Source organism: Trichosurus vulpecula, chromosome 4 (assembly GCF_011100635.1).
Source record: "Trichosurus vulpecula isolate mTriVul1 chromosome 4, mTriVul1.pri, whole genome shotgun sequence".
Taxonomy (NCBI): Eukaryota; Metazoa; Chordata; class Mammalia; order Diprotodontia; family Phalangeridae; genus Trichosurus; species Trichosurus vulpecula.
In genome coordinates, this window is record NC_050576.1 from 196,521,444 (window position 1) to 196,540,203 (window position 18,760).

Genomic DNA, 18,760 nt, shown 5'->3' on the forward strand with positions numbered 1-18,760 from the left:
CCAGGTTTTCCCTGAAGGCTGTTCTTGCCCTCGGGCTAATAACTCAGCATGTAGGCTCTCCAAACCCCTCCTCGGCATACACGTGCTCTCTCCAAAGCTCCCTCAGCACACACATGCTGCCCAGGATGTAGGCTCTCCAAAACCCCCATGGCATACATGTGCTAAACACCACCTGTGAGCTGATTAACACAATATTGTCATGGCAAAAAGGGAACAAAGCACGAGGAAGTCATACAATGTAACAAACGTCTCACACGTGCACTTGTTGATCTGCTTGCCTAAAAAGGTATGTAAGCCCTTTTCTTCAGCTTAATAAACGGAGCTGTGCTGTACTTTTCCACCTGGCCCGTGTATTCTTTTCACTCTCTGCAGCATTCAGCCATCTCCGGCCATTCAGTGCCACAGCCGCTGGTGGCAGTGCAGGGAATGTTTCAAAGGTAGAAATGAGATTTGACAACTGATTGGATATGTAGAGTGATTGCGAGTGAGAAATTGAGGATGATACCAAGGCCCCAAACTGGGTGCCTGGAAGGATGATGCTAAAAATGAACAAACAAATAAATAAACAAATGAATGAATGAATGAATGAATGAATGAATGAATAGATGCTTAATAAATGTCTGCTGAATTGAATTGCTGTGATCATTGTCATTTGGCTAGAGTCCTTTAGAATTTCAGAAGAACATTCTAAGGTCAATGAATCCAACCTGTAACTGAGCAAAAATCCCCTTAGTCTCCCTGACAATTGATCACCTAGTTTTCATTTTAAGACCTCCAGAGATAGAGATCTGCTAAGGAAACCCGTTCCACTTTGGGTAGCACCACTTGTCAGAAAGTTTTTTTCTTGTAATTAAGGTCAAATCTGCCTTTCTACAGCGTCCATCCTTTGCTCTCTGAGGCCAACTAGATGAAGCTCAATTTCCCTTCCAATATGACAGACCTTCAAATACTTAAAAATAGTAATGATAATAATAAGAGGTAGCCATTTATATAGCCCTTTAAGGTTTGCAAAGTGCTTTATAAGTATGATCTTATCCAATCCCCACAAAACCCCTGTGAGGTAGATGTTGATGCTGAGGCTGAGAGAAAGTAATTTGTTCAGGGTCACATAATCTAGTATCTGAGGCAGTATGTGAACTCAGATCTCCTCGACTTCAAGTCCAACACTCTGAAGACAGCTTTTACGGCTCTTCTTCTTCTCCCTCAGTTTTCTCTCATCCGGGTTAAACACTTCCAATTCTTTGAAACTTCCCATGGGGCCGGGATGGATGAAAAGAGAGATTTAAAGAGAATAGGATATAGATACAGGGCTCACTACCTCCCAAGTTTCTAACACAGTCCTAACTCCAGAACCTCTTTTATTTCCTGGGAATCTGAGCAGGGATCGGACACACGGCTACTCCGGCCATCTCTTATAGCCCCTAAGCAAAAGCTCGCCATTTTCTGTTTCGATCCCAACATGGGCAGTGAGCTGTCTCAGAAATTTCTTCCCTGTGAGTTCCAGGTTCTTACCTGACTTATGCCTGTGAGGTCACACTGATGGAGTGTGTTCTGATTGGCCAGGAGGCATGCAGCCTCCCAGCGAGGATGTCCCTTGGCTATGGACAGACATTGGATTATCCCCCTTGGGTCTTTCATATTTCTATTTTGCTGTTATGGGCAGTTCGTCTCACTGCTCAGGATGGGGAGGACTGAGAATTCAAGTAGGACTTAGGACCAGGAGGGCTGGATATGGGGTATAAGGGAAGGTCTGATCCGCACTATCCTCAGAGGCACTACTAGTCAGAAGTTTTAGGTTCTAGTCTTATACTGCCACTAACTTGATGGATAACTTTAAGCAAACCACATCCATTTCCTGGGCCTCGGTTTCTGTCTTTGTAAAATTAGCAGCTAGGTAGCACAGGGGGTAGAGTGTCGGGAAGACTCATCTTCCTTAGTTCAAATATGGCCTCAGACACTTATTAGCTACGTGACCCTGGGCAAGTCACTTCATCCTGTTTACCTCAGTTTCCTCATCTGTAAAATGAGCTGGAGAAGGAAATGGCACAACCACTCCAGTATCTCTGCCAAGGAAACCCTAAATGGAGTCACAAAGAGTCAGATGTGACTGAACAACAACAAAATAAGATTGGACTAGATGATCTCAAAGGACCCTTTCTGTTCTGACCTATGATTCTATCATTCTTTCCTAGGAAATTATGCCCGAAGTCACCTCACCTCCCTCAAAAAAGATTCAGGGAGTGAGTCAGCAGCAAGTAAATTCCTGGAAGAGTATGATGAGACAGCTCAAGCTGTGTGGAATAAGTACGTGGTGGCCGTTTGGAATTACAACACCAACATCACTGAGTACAACCGCCAGCAGATGGTGGGTCCCTTTAATCCTTCCCTTCCACGAACCCAGGCTCTTCCCTTCTCTCCTCTTTGTGGCATCCACTCCCAAGGGTCTGCCCTCTATTTTTACCCTTAATACCAATGTCCCCATAAGTCTTTGGGTCCCATACACCACTTGCCCCAGGGTATGAGGGAAAGAAAATCCCCTAGGATGATGCCCTGCTAGGTTTTCTCTTATCCAGGTTCAAATGCCCCCAGTTCTTTGAGACTTTCCGTGGGACTGGGATGGATAAAAAGAGAAATCTAAAGGCAGTGGGACACAGATGCAGGGCCCAGATTCTTTTTTTTTGGAAGGGGGAAGGCAAGGTATTTGGGGTTAAATGACTTGCCCAAGGTCATGCAGCTAATAAGTATGTCAAGTGTCTGAAGTTGGATTTGAACTCAGGTCCTTTGACTCCGGGGCCAGTGCTCTACTCACTGCACCACCTAGCTGCCCCCGCCCCCACTCCCAGATTTTTTTGACAGCAAGTCTAGTGTGGTAGAGCAGACTGGACTTGGAGTCAGGAAGATGTGGGTTCAAATGTGATCACCCTCAGATACTTAATAGCTGTGTGACTCTGGCCACTTAGCATCCCTGGGCTTCAATCAGTTTCTTTATATGTAGAGTGTTGGGGTTGGACTCATGACCTCTAAGGTTCCTTCCAATGCTAAATCTAGGCAACAGAGCATCCTGGGTGATGTGGTCTCTCACTTTAGGAATAAGTACTCAAATGAGGGCAAAACTCAAGTTTCTCAGTGCCTCTCAAGACTCTGAGACCAGAACTTGTAGCTTTTTTCCATCTACCTGTGCATCCTGCATCTGAGTTCCCAGGTCCCCTTTCTTATTCGGCCCATAATATTCCTAGACTGGCATCCTCCCAAAGCTGAGAGAATCCAGGCATTAGGAGGGCAGGAATAAGGGAAAAGCTAGGAGAAGTGAGGGTGGGGCAGAGAGGAGGAAGTATCTCTAGAGCTAAATATGGGCACTCCAAGACCCCTTCCTCCCTTCGAAGCTCCCAGGGAGTTCCCCTTTCTTCTCTCCCATGAGACACCCTATGACCTCCTCCTTCCTGGACCCTCCCCAGCTGGAAAAGGACTTCATGATGGCTCAGCATACATCGTACTATGGCACAAAGGCTCGCCGCTTTAACATCACCAACTTCAGGAACCCACTACTGAAACGCATCCTGTGGAAGCTGAGGGAAATGGAGAGGGCCAGCCTACCCCAGGCTGACCTTAAGGAGGTAATAGGCCCAGGGCAAGGGCCACTATCCCCAAATTCTTTCTGGGCCGGTCCCTTCAATGCCAGGCTACTGTGGGGCTCAGACCCTGTTGATGATCCCTCCCTGACCAATAGAAAAATGAACAGGGCTCAGTGATACATCTGTTGATGACTGGCTCTTTGGAAACAGACAAGTTGAGGGAGCCAGAGTGAAGGATCTAGGAAAAGGGACAGGAAATTGGGAATCCAGAGAAAATTGAGAAATTATAGGACTATGAAGAGTGATTCAATTTCTGATATTATTCATGCTGGTCTCCTGACTAGGGATAAGAAGGAATAGATGTGCAGGTGATATCTGTGACTAATACCCTCCCCTCAATGCCTTCAGTTGTCACTGGCTGGGTGGAGGCAGCAAAGTAGGAAACTGTACCTTTCCTCTGAACTGAGGTGAGGGGTGACATAAGGAGGAAGATAGCATAAAGAGTTCAAGTGATCATGAGTGCATTCTTCTTGATGGGACATAGGGGAAGACTGGAAGTTGGAGGAGTTGAAGGCACATATATTTGAGGGTGGGGAGTGTGAGATAGAAGTGAAGAGCAAGGTGAACCCTGCTTAGGGGTAACATCTGTCCTATTCCTCCCACCTCCAGTACAGTGAACTTCTAGCAAATATGGAGACAATCTACAATGTGGCTGATGTGTGCTTAGAAAAGGGACCTTGCCTGTTCCTAGAGCCTGGTGAGCCCAGAGACAAAGGCAGAGAAAGGCACAACTCTTCTACCCTCCACTGGGTCCCTGTCAATACACACTCTTCCATCTTCTTACTCTTCTACTTCCTAATGGGGTAGATGGGGGAGGTCTAGACTCTGCCTGAGAGGTATCACTGGTCCCACCTTAACAGCCAGAGTCTAGAAGAATAAGGAAAGAAAGGGGTAGGAAGAGGGCATTGTTGATAGAGAGCCCAAGTATCCATGACATGATTGGGACTAGAGAGGAAAAACCTCTGGAGGCTTTCTTCCTTACCCTCTAGTTCTTAACCTTTTTTGTCCCATGGACCCCTTTGGCAAATTAGTGAAACATATGGACTCCTCAGAATAATGCTTTTAAATGCATAAAATGAAACTCATAGAATTACAAAGGTTAGTGAAAATAATTTTTCCTGTCCAAGCTCATGGACCCTCTGAAATCGATTGACAAGACCCTTGGGGAATTCCATGAACTCCAGGTTAAGACCCCCTGCTCTAGAATGTGCATTTGCTTACTACCCTGACTCTACCTTTATCGGGCTTCTAGTTTTTTCCCTCATCCTAGAGGGAGACTATGAGAAACTATGGAAATTCTTTGGAGACTTGAGGGCAAGGCATAGCAGAGCAAAAAATGGGAATGAGGACTAGGGGGCCATTCCTTCCCAAAAGGCTTTGCCAGAGAAGGTTAGTGAGGTTGAGGTGGGAAGAGGGCATGGGAAATGGGGGGGGGGGGTAAGAGTCCTAGGGCTGTAGAACCTGGATTTCTGTCACAATCTCTTCCTCCCTGGGCTCAGACCTTACAAAGGTGATGGCCTCCTCTCGGAACTATGATGAACTACTTTGGGCCTGGAAAGGTTGGCGGATTTCTGTGGGCCGGCAGCTCCGCCCCATCTACAGTCGATATGTGGAGCTCAGCAACAAGGCTGCCAGGCTCAATGGTAAGGCAAAGGGAACCCAAATCCCCCACAGTTCTCCAGTGACCCCTTGGATTCAATACTCCCCTAAGTCTCCTCAAAAATTCCTAGCTCATTGAGGATGCAGCTCCTTAATGGTCAGTCCCCTGCTCACCGAGGACATTGATTCCATAAAAGGGAAAGAAAGCTTAGAGATATGTCCTAGAAGAGGGTGGGGTGACCAGAGGGGGAAAGAACCCTCAGGAGAGAATTCTAAATTTCCTGATCTCCTTTCCCCAGGTCCTAGAGCTCAGGCAGGAAAGAAGATGAGGATTATAATATGCATTTATACTACTTGATACTTTTCAAAGCTCTTTCCCATTGTTGTTCAGTCATTGGGTCCAACTCTTCATGACCCCATGGACCATCACGCACCAGGCCTTTCTATGCTCCATTATCTCTCAAAGTCTGACATTATCCATCCATCTCATTCCCTGCCATCCCCTTTTCCTTTGGCCTTCAATCTTTCCCAACATCAAGGTCTTTTCCAGTGGATTCCGTCTTTTCGTTAGATGGCTGAAGTATTTAAGCTTCAGCTTCAGTTTTTGACCTTCCAGTAAATGGCCTGAATTAGTTTAAGTGTTGACTGATTTTATCTCCATGCTGTCCAAGGGACTTTCCTTAGTCTTCTCCAGCACCACAATTCAAAAGTGTCAATTCTGTGGCACTCAGCTTTCATTATGGTCCAACTCTAAAAGCCATACATTTGCTACTGGAAAACCATAGCTTTGACTAATATAGACCTTTGTTGACAAAATGATGTCTCAGCTTTTTAGTATGCTGTCCAGATTTGCCATAGCTTTCCTTCCAAGAATCGAGGATCTTTTAATGTCATGGCTGCAGTCACTGTCAGCAGTGATCTTTGAGCCCAAGAATATAAAATCTGACACTACTTCCATTTCTCCTCCCTCTATTTGCCAAGAAGTTATGGGACCATTTGCCAAGATCTTAGGTTTGTTTGGTTTTTTTTTTTTATGTTAAGCTTCAAGCCAGCTTTTACACTCTCTTCTTTCGCAATCATCAAGAGGCTTCTTAATACTTCACTTTCTGCCGTCTAAGTGGTATCATCTGCATATCTGATATTGTTGGCATTTCTCCCAGCAATCCTAATTCCAGCTTTTGACTGATTCAGCCTGGCATTTTGCATGATATACTCTGCATATAAGTAAAGTAAATATGGTGACATATACAGCCTTGTTGTACTCCCTTTCCAATCTTAAACCAATCAATTGTTCCATGTTCAGTTCTAACTATTGGTTCTTGGCCCACATACAGATTCCTCAGGAGACAAGTAAGATGATCTATTACTCCTATCTCTTTGAAGACTTGTCACATTTTGTTGTGATCCACACAAGCAAAAGATTTAGTGAAGCAGATGTTTTTGTTTTTTTTTTCTGGAACTTCTTTACTTTCTCCATAATCCAGACAATGTTGGCAATTTGGTCTCTAGCTCCTCTGCCTCTTTGAAAACTAGCCTGCTCTTATGGTAATTCTCAATTCACGTGTTGCTAGAACTTAGCTTGTAGAATCTTAAGCATAACCTTGCTGGAATGTGAAATGAATGCAATTGTTTGGTAATTTGAACATTCCTTGGCATTGCCCTTCTTTAGGATTGGAACATAAACTGGTCTTTTCCAATCTAGTGGCCACAGTTGTGTTTTCCAAATTTGTTGACATATTGAGTGCAAGACTTTGACAACATCATCTTTTAGGGTTTTAAGTAACTCAGTAACTAGCCTTATTGTTAGCAATGCTTCCTAAGGCCCACTTGACTGCATTCTCCAAGACATCTGGCTCCAGATCAGTAACCATACCATTGTGGTTATTGGTTATCAGTGATGTTAACATCTTTCTTGTATAATTCTTTTGTGTATTTTAAGCTCTTCTGCTTCTGTTAAATCTATCATTTTGGTTTTTTATCATGAAACTTTCCCTTAATCTCTCTAATTTTCTTGAAGACGTCTCTTGTCTTTCCCATTCTATTGTTTTCTTCTATTTCTTTGCATTGTTCATTTAAGAAAGTTACCTTATCTTTCCTTGCTATTCTCTGGAATTCTGCATTCAGTTAAGTATGTTTTTTTCCTCCTTTCCCTTTTACTTTCCTTCTTTCTTCAGCTATTTGTAAATCCACATTGGACAGCCATTTTGCTTTCTTGCTCTTCTATTTCTTTGGAATGTTTGTTGTTGCTGCCTCCTGTATAATATTGTGACCCTCTCTCCAGAGTTCTTCAGACACTCTTTCTACCAGATCTAATCCCTGAAATCTATTCATCACCTCCACTTCATATTCATGAGGGACATTATTTAGGTCATATTACCTACATTACCTACGTACTCATCACCTACAGTTACAGCAATCCTGTGAGGTCATCAGGGCAGTTGTCCCGATTTTTCATATGAGTAACCTAGCCTGTGAGAGATTAAATTACTAGACCAAGGTTATACAGCTAGTTAGCAGTGTAGGATTATAATCTAACTCTACTGATTTCTAATGCTGTTCTCTTCCCACTGGCACATGCTGGAGCTGGGAAGATGGAAGGTAGAAGCCTAGAGGAAATGTCAGGAACTTTTGACCTGAGCTTCCTTTTTCTCTTCGCATCTTTTCCATCCCAGGTCACACAGATACAGGGGCCTCATGGAGAGCAGTATATGAGTCACCCACCTTGGAGAAAGACCTTGAGCAGCTCTACTATGAAATGGAGCCACTCTACCTAAACCTTCATGCTTATGTGCGCCGAGCTCTTTACAATTACTATGGGTCTCAATACATTAACCTAAAAGGCCCCATTCCTGCCCACCTATTGGGTAAGTTGAGGATAGGAGCAAGAGCAAAAGAATCTGAAGGAGTCAGAGGAATTTGAAAAGAGAGGGAGTGCTGCCAGGATACTGGGATGGAGAATAACAGGAACGAGGGCCTAAGCCTGATGAATAAATGGAGGTTATGAGAGAGAAGATAAACAGTGTGGTATAGTGAAAAGAATACTGGATTTGACATCAATGATTCTGGGTTTGAAATCTGACTCCATTACTTACTCCATTTGTGACCTTGGGCAAGTCACTTATCTGTACCTCAGTTTCCCCATCTTTAAAATGAAGGAGTTGTACTAGATCAGAGGTTCTAACATAAAACATTTTTGTCTCATGTACCCCTCTAGGAATCTGGCGAAGCTTATGGGCCCCTTTTCAGAATGATGCTTTTAAACACATAAAATAAAATACATAGGATTACAAATGAAACCAATTATATTGAAATACAGTTAGAAAAATATTTTTTAAAACAAGTTCCTGGACCCCAAGCTAAGGACTCCTGGTAAATGACTCTAAGGATCCTTCCAGCTCTGATATTCTCTGATCCTATATCAGATCTTGGGGATCAGAACTGGTGGTGAGGAGGGTCAGAAAGACCAGGTAATGGAAACTGAGGGGATGCCCATCAATTGGGGAATGGCTGAACAAGTTATGGTATGATTGTGATGGAATACTATTGTGCTATGAGAAATGATGAGCAGGATGGTTTCAGAAAAACCTGGAAAGACTTAAATGAACTGATGCAAAGTGAAGTGAGCAGAACCAGGAGAACATCATACACAGTAACAGCAATATTGTACAATGATCAACTGTGAATGTCTTAGCTATTCTCACCAATATGTTGATCCAAGACAATTACAAAGGACTTAACAATGAAAAATGTTATCCATCTCCAGAGAAAGAACTGGTGGAGTCTGGATGCAGGTCAAAACATACCTTTTTTTAAAAGTTTCTTTATTTTTCTTGGGTGTTTTTTTGGGGTTCTGTGTTTTCTTTCACAACATGACTAACATGGAAATATGTTTTTCATGCCTGTACATGTGTAATCTATATTATGTTGCTTGTCTTCTTAATGAGGAGGGAGGGGAGGGAAAAAATTTAAAAATTTTTTACCTGTAATTGGAAAAAAATAAAATATTTCAAAGAAAAAGAAAGAAAGAAAAAAAGACCAGGTAAGAGTGACCAGAAGGAATGGGTAGCAGTGGGGGAGAGAAAGGACCTTGTGCTCCTTTTCTTTCCCTCAGGGTAAATAGAAACACATTTCTCTTCCCATTCCTTCTTATTTCCTTCCTTTCCCCTTCCGTGTTATCTTTGGCCCTGCTTCTGCACCTCCTAGGGAACATGTGGGCTCAGTCCTGGACCAACATCATTGACCTCGTCATACCTTTTCCTTCATCCACCAAAATGGATGCCACCATGGCCATGAAGAGCCAGGTCAGTATCTAATCTGACCTTGTCCCCCCTGCTTTGATCTCTAACTCTATTATGTTACCTCTCACACTCCCCCTTTTCTAGCCGATCCCAGTGAATGGAGGAGGGAATGAGTTCCTTGTTGCCCTGGCAAGCCGGAGAGAGCAGTAATCTATATTCCCTTCTTGGCCTTGTAGCGTTGGACACCGTATAAGATGTTTGAGGAGGCAGACAAATTCTTCCAGTCTCTGGGGCTGCTCCCTGTTCTCCCTGAATTCTGGCTCAAATCAATGCTGGAGAAGCCATGGGACAGAAGAGATGTGGCATGCCAAGCCTCTGCCTGGGACTTCTACAACGGCAAGGACTTCAGGTGCTCATGAAAGAGGGTGGTACTTAGAGGTTAAAGAACAGTGATGTGTGTGCCAGCCTGGTTCTGGCATCAGAAAGGTCTCTGTCTCTCTCTGCCTCTCTCTCTCTGTCTCTCTTTGTCTCTTTCTCTCTGTTCCTCTTTCTTTTTCTCTCTTTCACCTCCCCCCCCCCGTCTCTCTGTCTCTCTCTCTCTCTTTGTCCCCCCCGCCTCTCTCTCTCTGTCTCTTTTTCTCTCTCTCTCTCTGTCTCTTTCTCTCTTTCTATTTCTTTGTCTCTCTCTATCTCTCTCATCTTTTTGATAATTGAATTCAATCATCTAAACAATGAAAGGCAGTTCAGTGCAGAGGCAAAAACATTGGGCTTATAGTCAAGAGATTTGGGTTCTAGTTCACCCTGTGACCTTAAGCAAGTCACTTCCCCTTTTGAAACCTCATTTTCCCATCTATAACATAAAAAATAGGCTGGGTGAGCTCTACCATATCTCCCAGCCTTAATAATCTATGATTATGTGACATCAGGGACAGAGACTCCACGTCTTTATTTAGTCCTTTAGCATTTATTAGGTTCCAACCTAACATTTTAGTATCTTGACGAGTGAGAAGCTTTTCTCTCTGAAGAATGGAAATCTCTCCTGCTTTAATAAAACGTCATTTACTTTTGTCAAGGCATTGCCATTCCAGGGGGAACTAATTGGCATTCCCCTCATAAAAACTCTCCATAGATTAAGTGAATGCAAGAAACACTTTTTAGCATTAACTGTGTGCAGAGCCCAGTGGAGAATACAAAGAAGTGTAAGATATGATCATTGAGTTTACAGCCAATTTGAGGAAGTGAGATATAAGGACATGAAAGTCTTTGCCACTGCAGTTATTCATTTAAGAGGCATTACAAGACAGTATGTGGTGAATTGTCAGATGAGTGCCATGAGTTTAGAGGCATAGTGAATGCCACGAGATTAGAGGAGAGAGGGATCCCTGGCTTGGACTATTCATAGGAGGCTTCATGGAGGAGGAGGGCTTGAGCTAGATCTTAAAGGGTGAGTAGAGCTCAAGTCTCTAGGTGGTACAGTGGATTCTGGAATCAGGAAGACTCATCTTCCTGAGTTTAAATCCGGCCTCAGACACTCAATAGCTGGGTGACCTTAGACAAGTCACTTAACTCTGTTTGCCTCAGTCTTCTAGTCTGCAAAATGAGCTGGATAAGGAAACAGCAAACCATTTCAGTTATCTTTGCCAAGAAAACCTCAAATGGGGTCACAAAGAGTCAAAAGCAAATGAATAACAAAAAATGCTTTTTGGGGCAGGAAGGTGATGCAGTGGATAGAATGCCAGGCCTGGAGTCAGGAAGACCTGAATTCAAATCCAGCTTCAGACACTTACTAGCTGTGTGACCCTGGGCAAGTTACTCAACCTCAGTTCCTGGAAAATGAGCTGGAGAAGGAAATTGCAACTACTTCAGTATCTTTGCCAAGAAAACTCCAAATGGGGTCATGAAGAGTTGGACATGACTGAAAATGACTCAACAACAACAACAAAGTCTTAAAGGGAACAATGAAGTTACTCACTTACATTTAAGACTTATAGCTGGAAGAGGCTTTAAAGCCTTTTGGTTCCATCCCTTACTGGGAATAAATTCACTCAAGTCACCTGGGTGGTAAAACTCAAAGTCAAGATTCCAACTCAGATCTCCTGATTACAAATCCAGTACTTCTCTTCTATGGTCTAATCAATCCTAGCCATTCTAACTTTCTTTATATGAGAAAGATTTCCTTGGCCTCCCTCATCTCCAATTTAATGCTTACTTTCCTCTCTCCCTTTCCCTTTTGCCTCAGGGTGAAGCAGTGCACCAAGGTGGACATGGAAGATCTAATGACCGTCTTCCATGAGATGGGCCATATCCAATATTTCATGCAGTACAAGAATCTGCCCTTAGTACTACGAGAAGGTGCCAACCCAGGCTTCCATGAGGCAATAGGGGATGTGGTGGGCCTCTCCGTCTCCACCCCCATGTACCTTCACAACTCAGAGTTGCTGGTCAATGAAGTAGAGGACTACGGTGACTGGAGCTTGTGGGTGGGATGGCTCCTCAGGAGGAGGTCTGGGAAGGGAAGCTTGTGGAGAATGGAGGCTGTGGGTCTTGGGTGGAAGACAAGATGGACTCAAAGGCTTCCTAGATGGGCAAAGGGAGATCAATCTTTCAATCAAGTTCCTACTATGTGTATACACGATACTAACCACTGGGGACACAAAAGGAGGCAAAAGACAATTTCTACCCTCAAGGAGCTTACAACCTAATGGAGAGAGACAACATGTAAAGATAGATAGATATGCACACATATATGTATCTCTCTACATATCTATATATGTAATATATAATGTATACATACACACACATACATACACACACACATATGCAAGCTATATACAGGATATGTAGGGAATAATTAAAAGAGGGAAAGTAAGAGAAGTAAGAAGAGTTAGGGAAGGCTTCCTGTAGAAGGTGAGATGTTAGATAGGGTATGGCAGCTCAGACACTTGATCTGGGAGTCCCTGCTAGGGCATTTGAGCTCTCAATGCCTCTCTGAAAAGTCAAAGTACTGAAAGGAGAAACTAGAAGACAAAGATGATATCGAGCTGTCCCTTTTGACACTAACAGTTTGTGGTCCTATGACTGGAGGAGGAAAGGTTCTAAGACTTATAGAGCTGCTAAAATGTCTAAGCTCTGCTCTCTACCTACAGAAAGCGAGATCAATTTCCTTATGAGCATAGCATTGGATAAGATTGCCTTCATCCCCTTCAGCTACCTGGTGGAGCAGTTTCGATGGAAGGTCTTTGATGGCCGAATCAGCAAGGAATTTTACAATCAAGAATGGTGGAGCCTGAGGTCTGGCACTATTTTGACTTTTTGTACCTCAGGGGCTTCTCCTGTGGGGGTGGTGATAGAGAAGCCTCTCAAGGTTTCCTCGGGGGTATGGTCGATTGCCTTAATACTACTGACTGGTGTGCCCCCATTCTCAGTCCGGAGTAGTCCTAATACAAGTTAGGTGCTATTCTAATCTCCTTTTTATAGTTGAAGAAATTGAAGTAGAGAGAGGCTAAGTGACTTGCCCAGGGTCACACAGCCAGTTAAGTGTTTAAGGCAGAATTTGAACTCAGGTCTTCCTGACCCTGTGATTTTTATTCTCTGCACCAACGGTGTAACTTTGGGCAAATCATTTCATTTTAGTGGATCTCATTTTCCTCACCTATAAATGAAGGGGTTAGACTCAATGGTTTCTGAGGCTCCTTCCATTTCCTACTGTTCTTCTCTATTTGTTGTCCAAGTCTTGCCTTGTGACCCTCTTTGTTTGTTTTTTTTTTGGAGGGTGGAAAACAAAGGAATTGGGGTTAAGTGACTTGCCCAAAGTCACACAGCTAGTAAGTGTGTTGAGTGTCTGAGTCTGGATTTGAACTCAGGTCCTCCTGACTCCAGGATCAGTGCTCTCCTCACTGTGCCACCTAGCTACCCCGAGCCTCCTTCTAAGAATCCAGTCTGCACTGGGACCCTTCTGCATGAATAGGGCCCCATTTTCTGCCTAAGGCTGTCTGTTAGACTATGCAACAATATAAGGAAGAGATGGCCTGTGGCAACAGAGGACTCATGGCCCATTAAATCTGTTCTGCTATTCCTTGGCCATCAGCACTCATCTGAAGGGCACCTGAAATTTCTTCCCATGCCATCCCAAGTTATTCTGCCAGTAAGGCCTGGCCTAAGTAGCAGGCTCTAGGGCCATGTTCCAACCGTGGACAAATAGTAAGCCAAAGAGAATATGTCCCTACCTTCCTTAAGTCTTCAAACCACAAAAATAATACAATTGATATGAGTGGAATGGGAAAAACACTGCATTTGGTGGGAATCCAGAGAGCTGGCTCTGATATTAGCTGCACTGAGGGCGTTCCAAATGGGAAATGATCGAAGCAAGGGTATAGGGGTAAGAAAGTTCAAGGTGCACTATTGAATAAATCACTTTGGCTAGAGCAGAAGGTTTGGGAGGGAAGGGGTAGTGTGTTAGTGGCAGATGAGGTTGGAGAGATACACTTAAACCTCTCTGAACCTCAGTTTCCTCATCTGTACAATCGATCTCGTACTATCAATCACATAGGTTTATTGGGGGCAGGAGAGAGAAAGCATTTTGTAAACAAGACACATAGTAAAAACAAACAAAAAAAACAAAAAAAAAACTATGATTTCTTCAGCTCAGGGAACTCCTGGTATAGATCTACCTGTAGACTGAACTTTCTATGATTTAATGGCTAAGTTTTAGGGAGTTCCCTGAGGAACAGAGATTAAATCACTTGTTAGCCAGCTAGTAAGTGTCAGAAGTGAGCTTTGGGTGGTCTTTCTGATTCCAAATCCAGCATTCTATCTACTAAGCAGACAATTCTGAAACTTTTTTATCTCAGGACACTTTTACACTTTAAAAAATTATTAAGGGTTCCCCCCCACAAGAATTTTTGTTTATGTGGATTATATCTATTAATGCTTACCATATTAGGCGTTAAAATGTCTTGGTATTGTTATGAAAATAGTTTTGACCTCACAGACTCCCTCAAAGGTTCTTGGGGACCCTGGAAAGTCCCTGGACCACATTTTGAGAAAATGATCCACTAAGCTCCAAAGCTTCTACTTGGAAACCTTCAAGTTTATGTCATTATAAGTTGTTAGTTATATAAATGTGAGTTTTTATTATTAGCTTGTATTTTATAATTGAATATAAAACATTAACATCAGCAATAAGGCAGCAAATATTATGCATTCATTTCAGAACGTGGCCTCCTATGTCCCTTTTTTCTCTGCCCACCACACACCTCCCCCTACACTTGATCTACTGGAAAGAGCATTAGATTTGGAGTCAAAGGAACTGGGTTCAAATTCTGGTTCTGCCTTTATGTGATTTTTTTTGAAGCAACTGGCTTTAAGTGACTTGCCCAGGGTCACACTGCTAGTAAGTGCCAGGTCCTCCTGACTTCAGGGCCAGTGGGCCACCTAGCTGCCCCTCACCTATGTGATTTTAAATGAATTATTTCCCATGCCTAGGCTTTGGATTCCTCAGGTATAAAAGGAGGGGAATGGGCATCCTCTTCCACTCTAAATATATGATCCTATGTAACCTCTAGGTTACTCCAACTGAAAGATCCTTGATTGCTAAGTTGGGATAATCAGGATTCTACCTCTGTTTCTGCCACCAACCCTGGGAGAGTTCCTCACGCCTCAGTATTCCCATCTGTTAGGTGGGGGAGAATAATACCTACTGTTTGGGGGATCAGATGAAATAATAAAGAGGGCAGTGAATAGAGATAAAGACTCACAGGAAAATGTTCACATGCCACTTCTGACACACACTGGCTATGTGACCCTCGGTGAGTTACTTAACTTTTCTTAGTCCCAATTTCTTCATCTATAAAACGACAGTCACAGCACCTACCTCACAGGGTTGTCATTGTGATGATCAAATGAGATAAAGTATGTAAAGTGTTTTGCAAACCTTAAAGCATTCTGTAAGTGCTAGGTCTTGTTATTATTAACTTTTCAGCGTCCTGAGTGATCTTTTAGTTCTCTGGCTCTATAAATTGTAGAGCTATAGTTGATCTTCATTGAGAATGGAATTTTCCCAATAAGGAATTCTCTATACCAATGGAAGCATAACATTGAAAAAAAATTTAAAAATGAAACAATAGATAAGAAATTACTTTGCAAAGTCAAAAGTTGCTGCTGTCAACATGATCATTTGTCATATTGTCCCTTGCCAGGTTAAAATATCAGGGACTATGCCCACCAGTGCCAAGGTCAGAGGAAGACTTTGACCCAGGTTCTAAGTTCCACATTCCTGGCAATGTACCTTATATCAGGTAAGGTTTTGGGCACTGCACACAGTGCCCATAAATCAAACCTTTTGATTAGGCAAACTCCCATGTGGTTCAAGGATACCAGGACTGCCACTTCCCACTTTTTCTTTTTGGCAGGGTAATTGGGGTTAAGTGACTTGCCCAAGGTCACACAGCTAGTACATATGTCAAGTGTCTGAGGCCAGATTTGAACTCAGGTCCTCCTGACTCCAGGGCCAGTGCTCTATTCACTGTGCCACCTAGCTACCCCAAGTTCCCACTTTTTCTATTGGATGCAAATGCCTTCTGGGAGAGGTCCTCCATGGAACCTCATCTGCCCCTTGCAACTAAATCCTGTCGCTGAGATCCAATTTCCCCTTAGATGGGCAGAGAGCTGAGGGCATCAGATGGGCCCCAAAACAGGAAAGGGGCTCAAGAAGAAACCCTGAAGTAAACTAAAAATGGCTTTTCCTGCTTCGGAATTTTGCCAAGCCTTTCTTTGCTGCTGGGAAGAGGTCAGGGAGGTAGAGGAAAAATATGTGACCAAGAATCAGAGGAGGGGACAATGTCTGCACCAGAAAAAGACATTGTATAAAGCAACCAGAACCACAAAAGGATATCACATTCAAAGCTAGTTATCAAGCTTCAGAAAGGTGATTATTCATTAAGGCCAACGTCATCTCGCCTCAGGGAAAGAGGAGCAGCTTCTTCAATATACTAGCTAGGGAAAATTCCCCATACTTCCTCACTACTTCTCAGGCCAGGCTGGTCCTGGAGCCAGAGGGCCCCATAGAGGTGTAGCCCAAACTAGAGGCAGCAGGCCTAAGAAGCTTACCCAGACACTTCTGATGGGCCTGGGTTAAATGGAGGCCATGATGGAGTTTCCAGGCCTACTCAATCCCCGAGGAGTTTTCCAAGGCAGCTTCAGGCTGGTCCCAGTCTCCAGAGCTCCTTCTTACCTTTTCCCCACCTTCTTCTCTCTCCTCTGCTTAGGTACTTTATCAGCTTTGTGATCCAGTTCCAGTTCCATGAGGCCCTGTGTCGAGCCTCAGGCCACACAGGTCCCTTGCACAAATGTAACATCTACAACTCCCAAGAGGCAGGGAAACTCCTAGGGTGAGTGTGACCACCTGCCTATATTGATCCTCAAGAAGCTCCAAGACATTCTCTGAAAGAGCTGTCCCAACCTTGGGCTGGTGGAAGGAATTTATTCACCTTGTAATCTCCCAAGAACCATCGGATGTGAACTGAAAGGGCCCTTCAGAGTATCTAGTCCAACTTCTCATCTTGTAGTCCAGGAAACTGAGTCAACAGGGTGAGGGAAATCACATTATCACTCATTAGTCATCACCTTGAGCAGCTAATTGGTATAGTTAGGACATAAACTCAGGTCTACTGGATGCCAGAGCAGGGTCCTTCCCTATCTCCCTAAATGGTATTTGCATGTAAAACACCTTTTAATATACCCTAAAATCATACCACCACCTTTTCTTCACAAGGAAATTTTAGGGGTGAAAAAAAAAGGAAATTGAGTATAGTTAGTTCCTGGTCAATGACAATCTTCAGATTCTCTTCTGTTTTGTTTGTCCCTAACCCAAGCTCTCCCATCCTGTTATTTCAGAGTTGAATTTTTTTGTTATTCTTAATTACTGATCTTACTACTTACTACTTACTATCTTATTGCTATTGAATTTTCTCTTGCTTTGGGTAAAAAATTTCTTTTTCCCAATTTATAAAGGTGGCTTTGAATTTCATTCTTATCATGAGGGCATAGTGGTGGTAGTAACCATGCCTAATTGTGTCATCTGCAATTTGATGACAAAGTCTAGCTTGCTTCACGTGGGTTATCAAGAATGAATGAAAAAGAGTTCTGTTCTGGGAATCCTTGACTAACTGCATGACCTTGGACAAGTGTCTGATGTTTGAGAGTAAACATTAAACTAAAACTATCCTCCCTTATGGCAGGAAGGGAGGAAGGCTAGTATTTTCTAGTACTAGTACTTCCCTAATCTTAAGGTTAGTAAATTCAGATCTCTTGATCCCCCAGTCTCTTTGATTCAAAGTTGCCATCTCCCAAGGTGAAGAATATCTTTTGTTACTGATCCCTGTTTATCCTGCTCAAACTCGCCGCTCTGCCTTTCCTTTTCACTGGTCTGGAGCTCTGCTTTATCATTACAAACTCCCCTTCATCCTAGATCTCTACCTTTTATACTCTTTCTTTTTTATTTTTTTCCATTTTTATTTTATTTTATTTTATTCTTAATTACATGAAAACAAAAAAATTTTGGTTTTTTTTTAATTTTAAGTTCCAAAAATTCTTTCCTTCCCTCTGGGGAAGGCAAGCAATTTGATATAGATTATAAAGGTGCAGTCATACAAAACATTTCCATATTAGGCATGTTGCAAAAGAAAACACAGACCAAAAAAAAAAAGAATAATGCAGTTTTTTTAAGTATTCTTCAATCTGTATTCATTCGCCATCCGTTCTTTCTCTGTAGACGGATGGCATTTTCTTTTCATACTCTTTCTTTGCTCTAACTGATGTGGTATAGTGAATAGAGCACTGGGGTGGAGTGAGGAAGACCTAAATTCAAATATGGCCTCAGACACTTAACCAGCTGCGTGACCTCAGGCAAGTCATCTAACCTCTGTCTCTCTCAGCTTCTTCAAATGTAAGTGAGGATTATAATAGCACCTACCTCCTAGAGTTGTTGTGAGGCTCAAATGAGACAATATTTGTAGAGTGCCTGGCACATAGTAGGTGCTTTATAAATGTTTATTCCCTTCGTCCTCCTATTCAAAGGATTTGTACTTTCTCTGTAAGACTCTGGATCTCTCTAGTGTTTGTTGTTTCTCTTATGCCCCCCACCCAAAACACACTAGGTCTTTGCTCCTCTTTGACACCTCCAGATTTCCTTTCCGTCACCATCACCTTCCTCCTCTGAAGTTCACTGAGTGTGTCTAGATCACCCCGTCCAGGTCCACTATCCTTCCAGTCACCCATATTTGCATTCTCAGA

The 18,760-nt window shown here is 43.0% G+C and overlaps 1 protein-coding gene across 1 annotated transcript in view; it reads left to right on the forward strand.

Moving 5' to 3' along the window:
• Positions 1-18,760, forward strand: part of LOC118846989 (angiotensin-converting enzyme-like) — a 30,831-nt gene that overhangs the window by 6,379 nt on the left and 5,692 nt on the right. The window contains exons 2-11 of the mRNA XM_036755643.1: positions 2,193-2,365; positions 3,456-3,614; positions 4,242-4,329; positions 5,132-5,275; positions 7,904-8,095; positions 9,435-9,532; positions 9,706-9,878; positions 11,709-11,932; positions 12,616-12,760; positions 15,667-15,765. Of these exons, the coding sequence (XP_036611538.1) occupies positions 2,193-2,365; positions 3,456-3,614; positions 4,242-4,329; positions 5,132-5,275; positions 7,904-8,095; positions 9,435-9,532; positions 9,706-9,878; positions 11,709-11,932; positions 12,616-12,760; positions 15,667-15,765 (1,495 nt within the window). The remainder of the gene's footprint in view (positions 1-2,192; positions 2,366-3,455; positions 3,615-4,241; positions 4,330-5,131; positions 5,276-7,903; positions 8,096-9,434; positions 9,533-9,705; positions 9,879-11,708; positions 11,933-12,615; positions 12,761-15,666; positions 15,766-18,760) is intronic.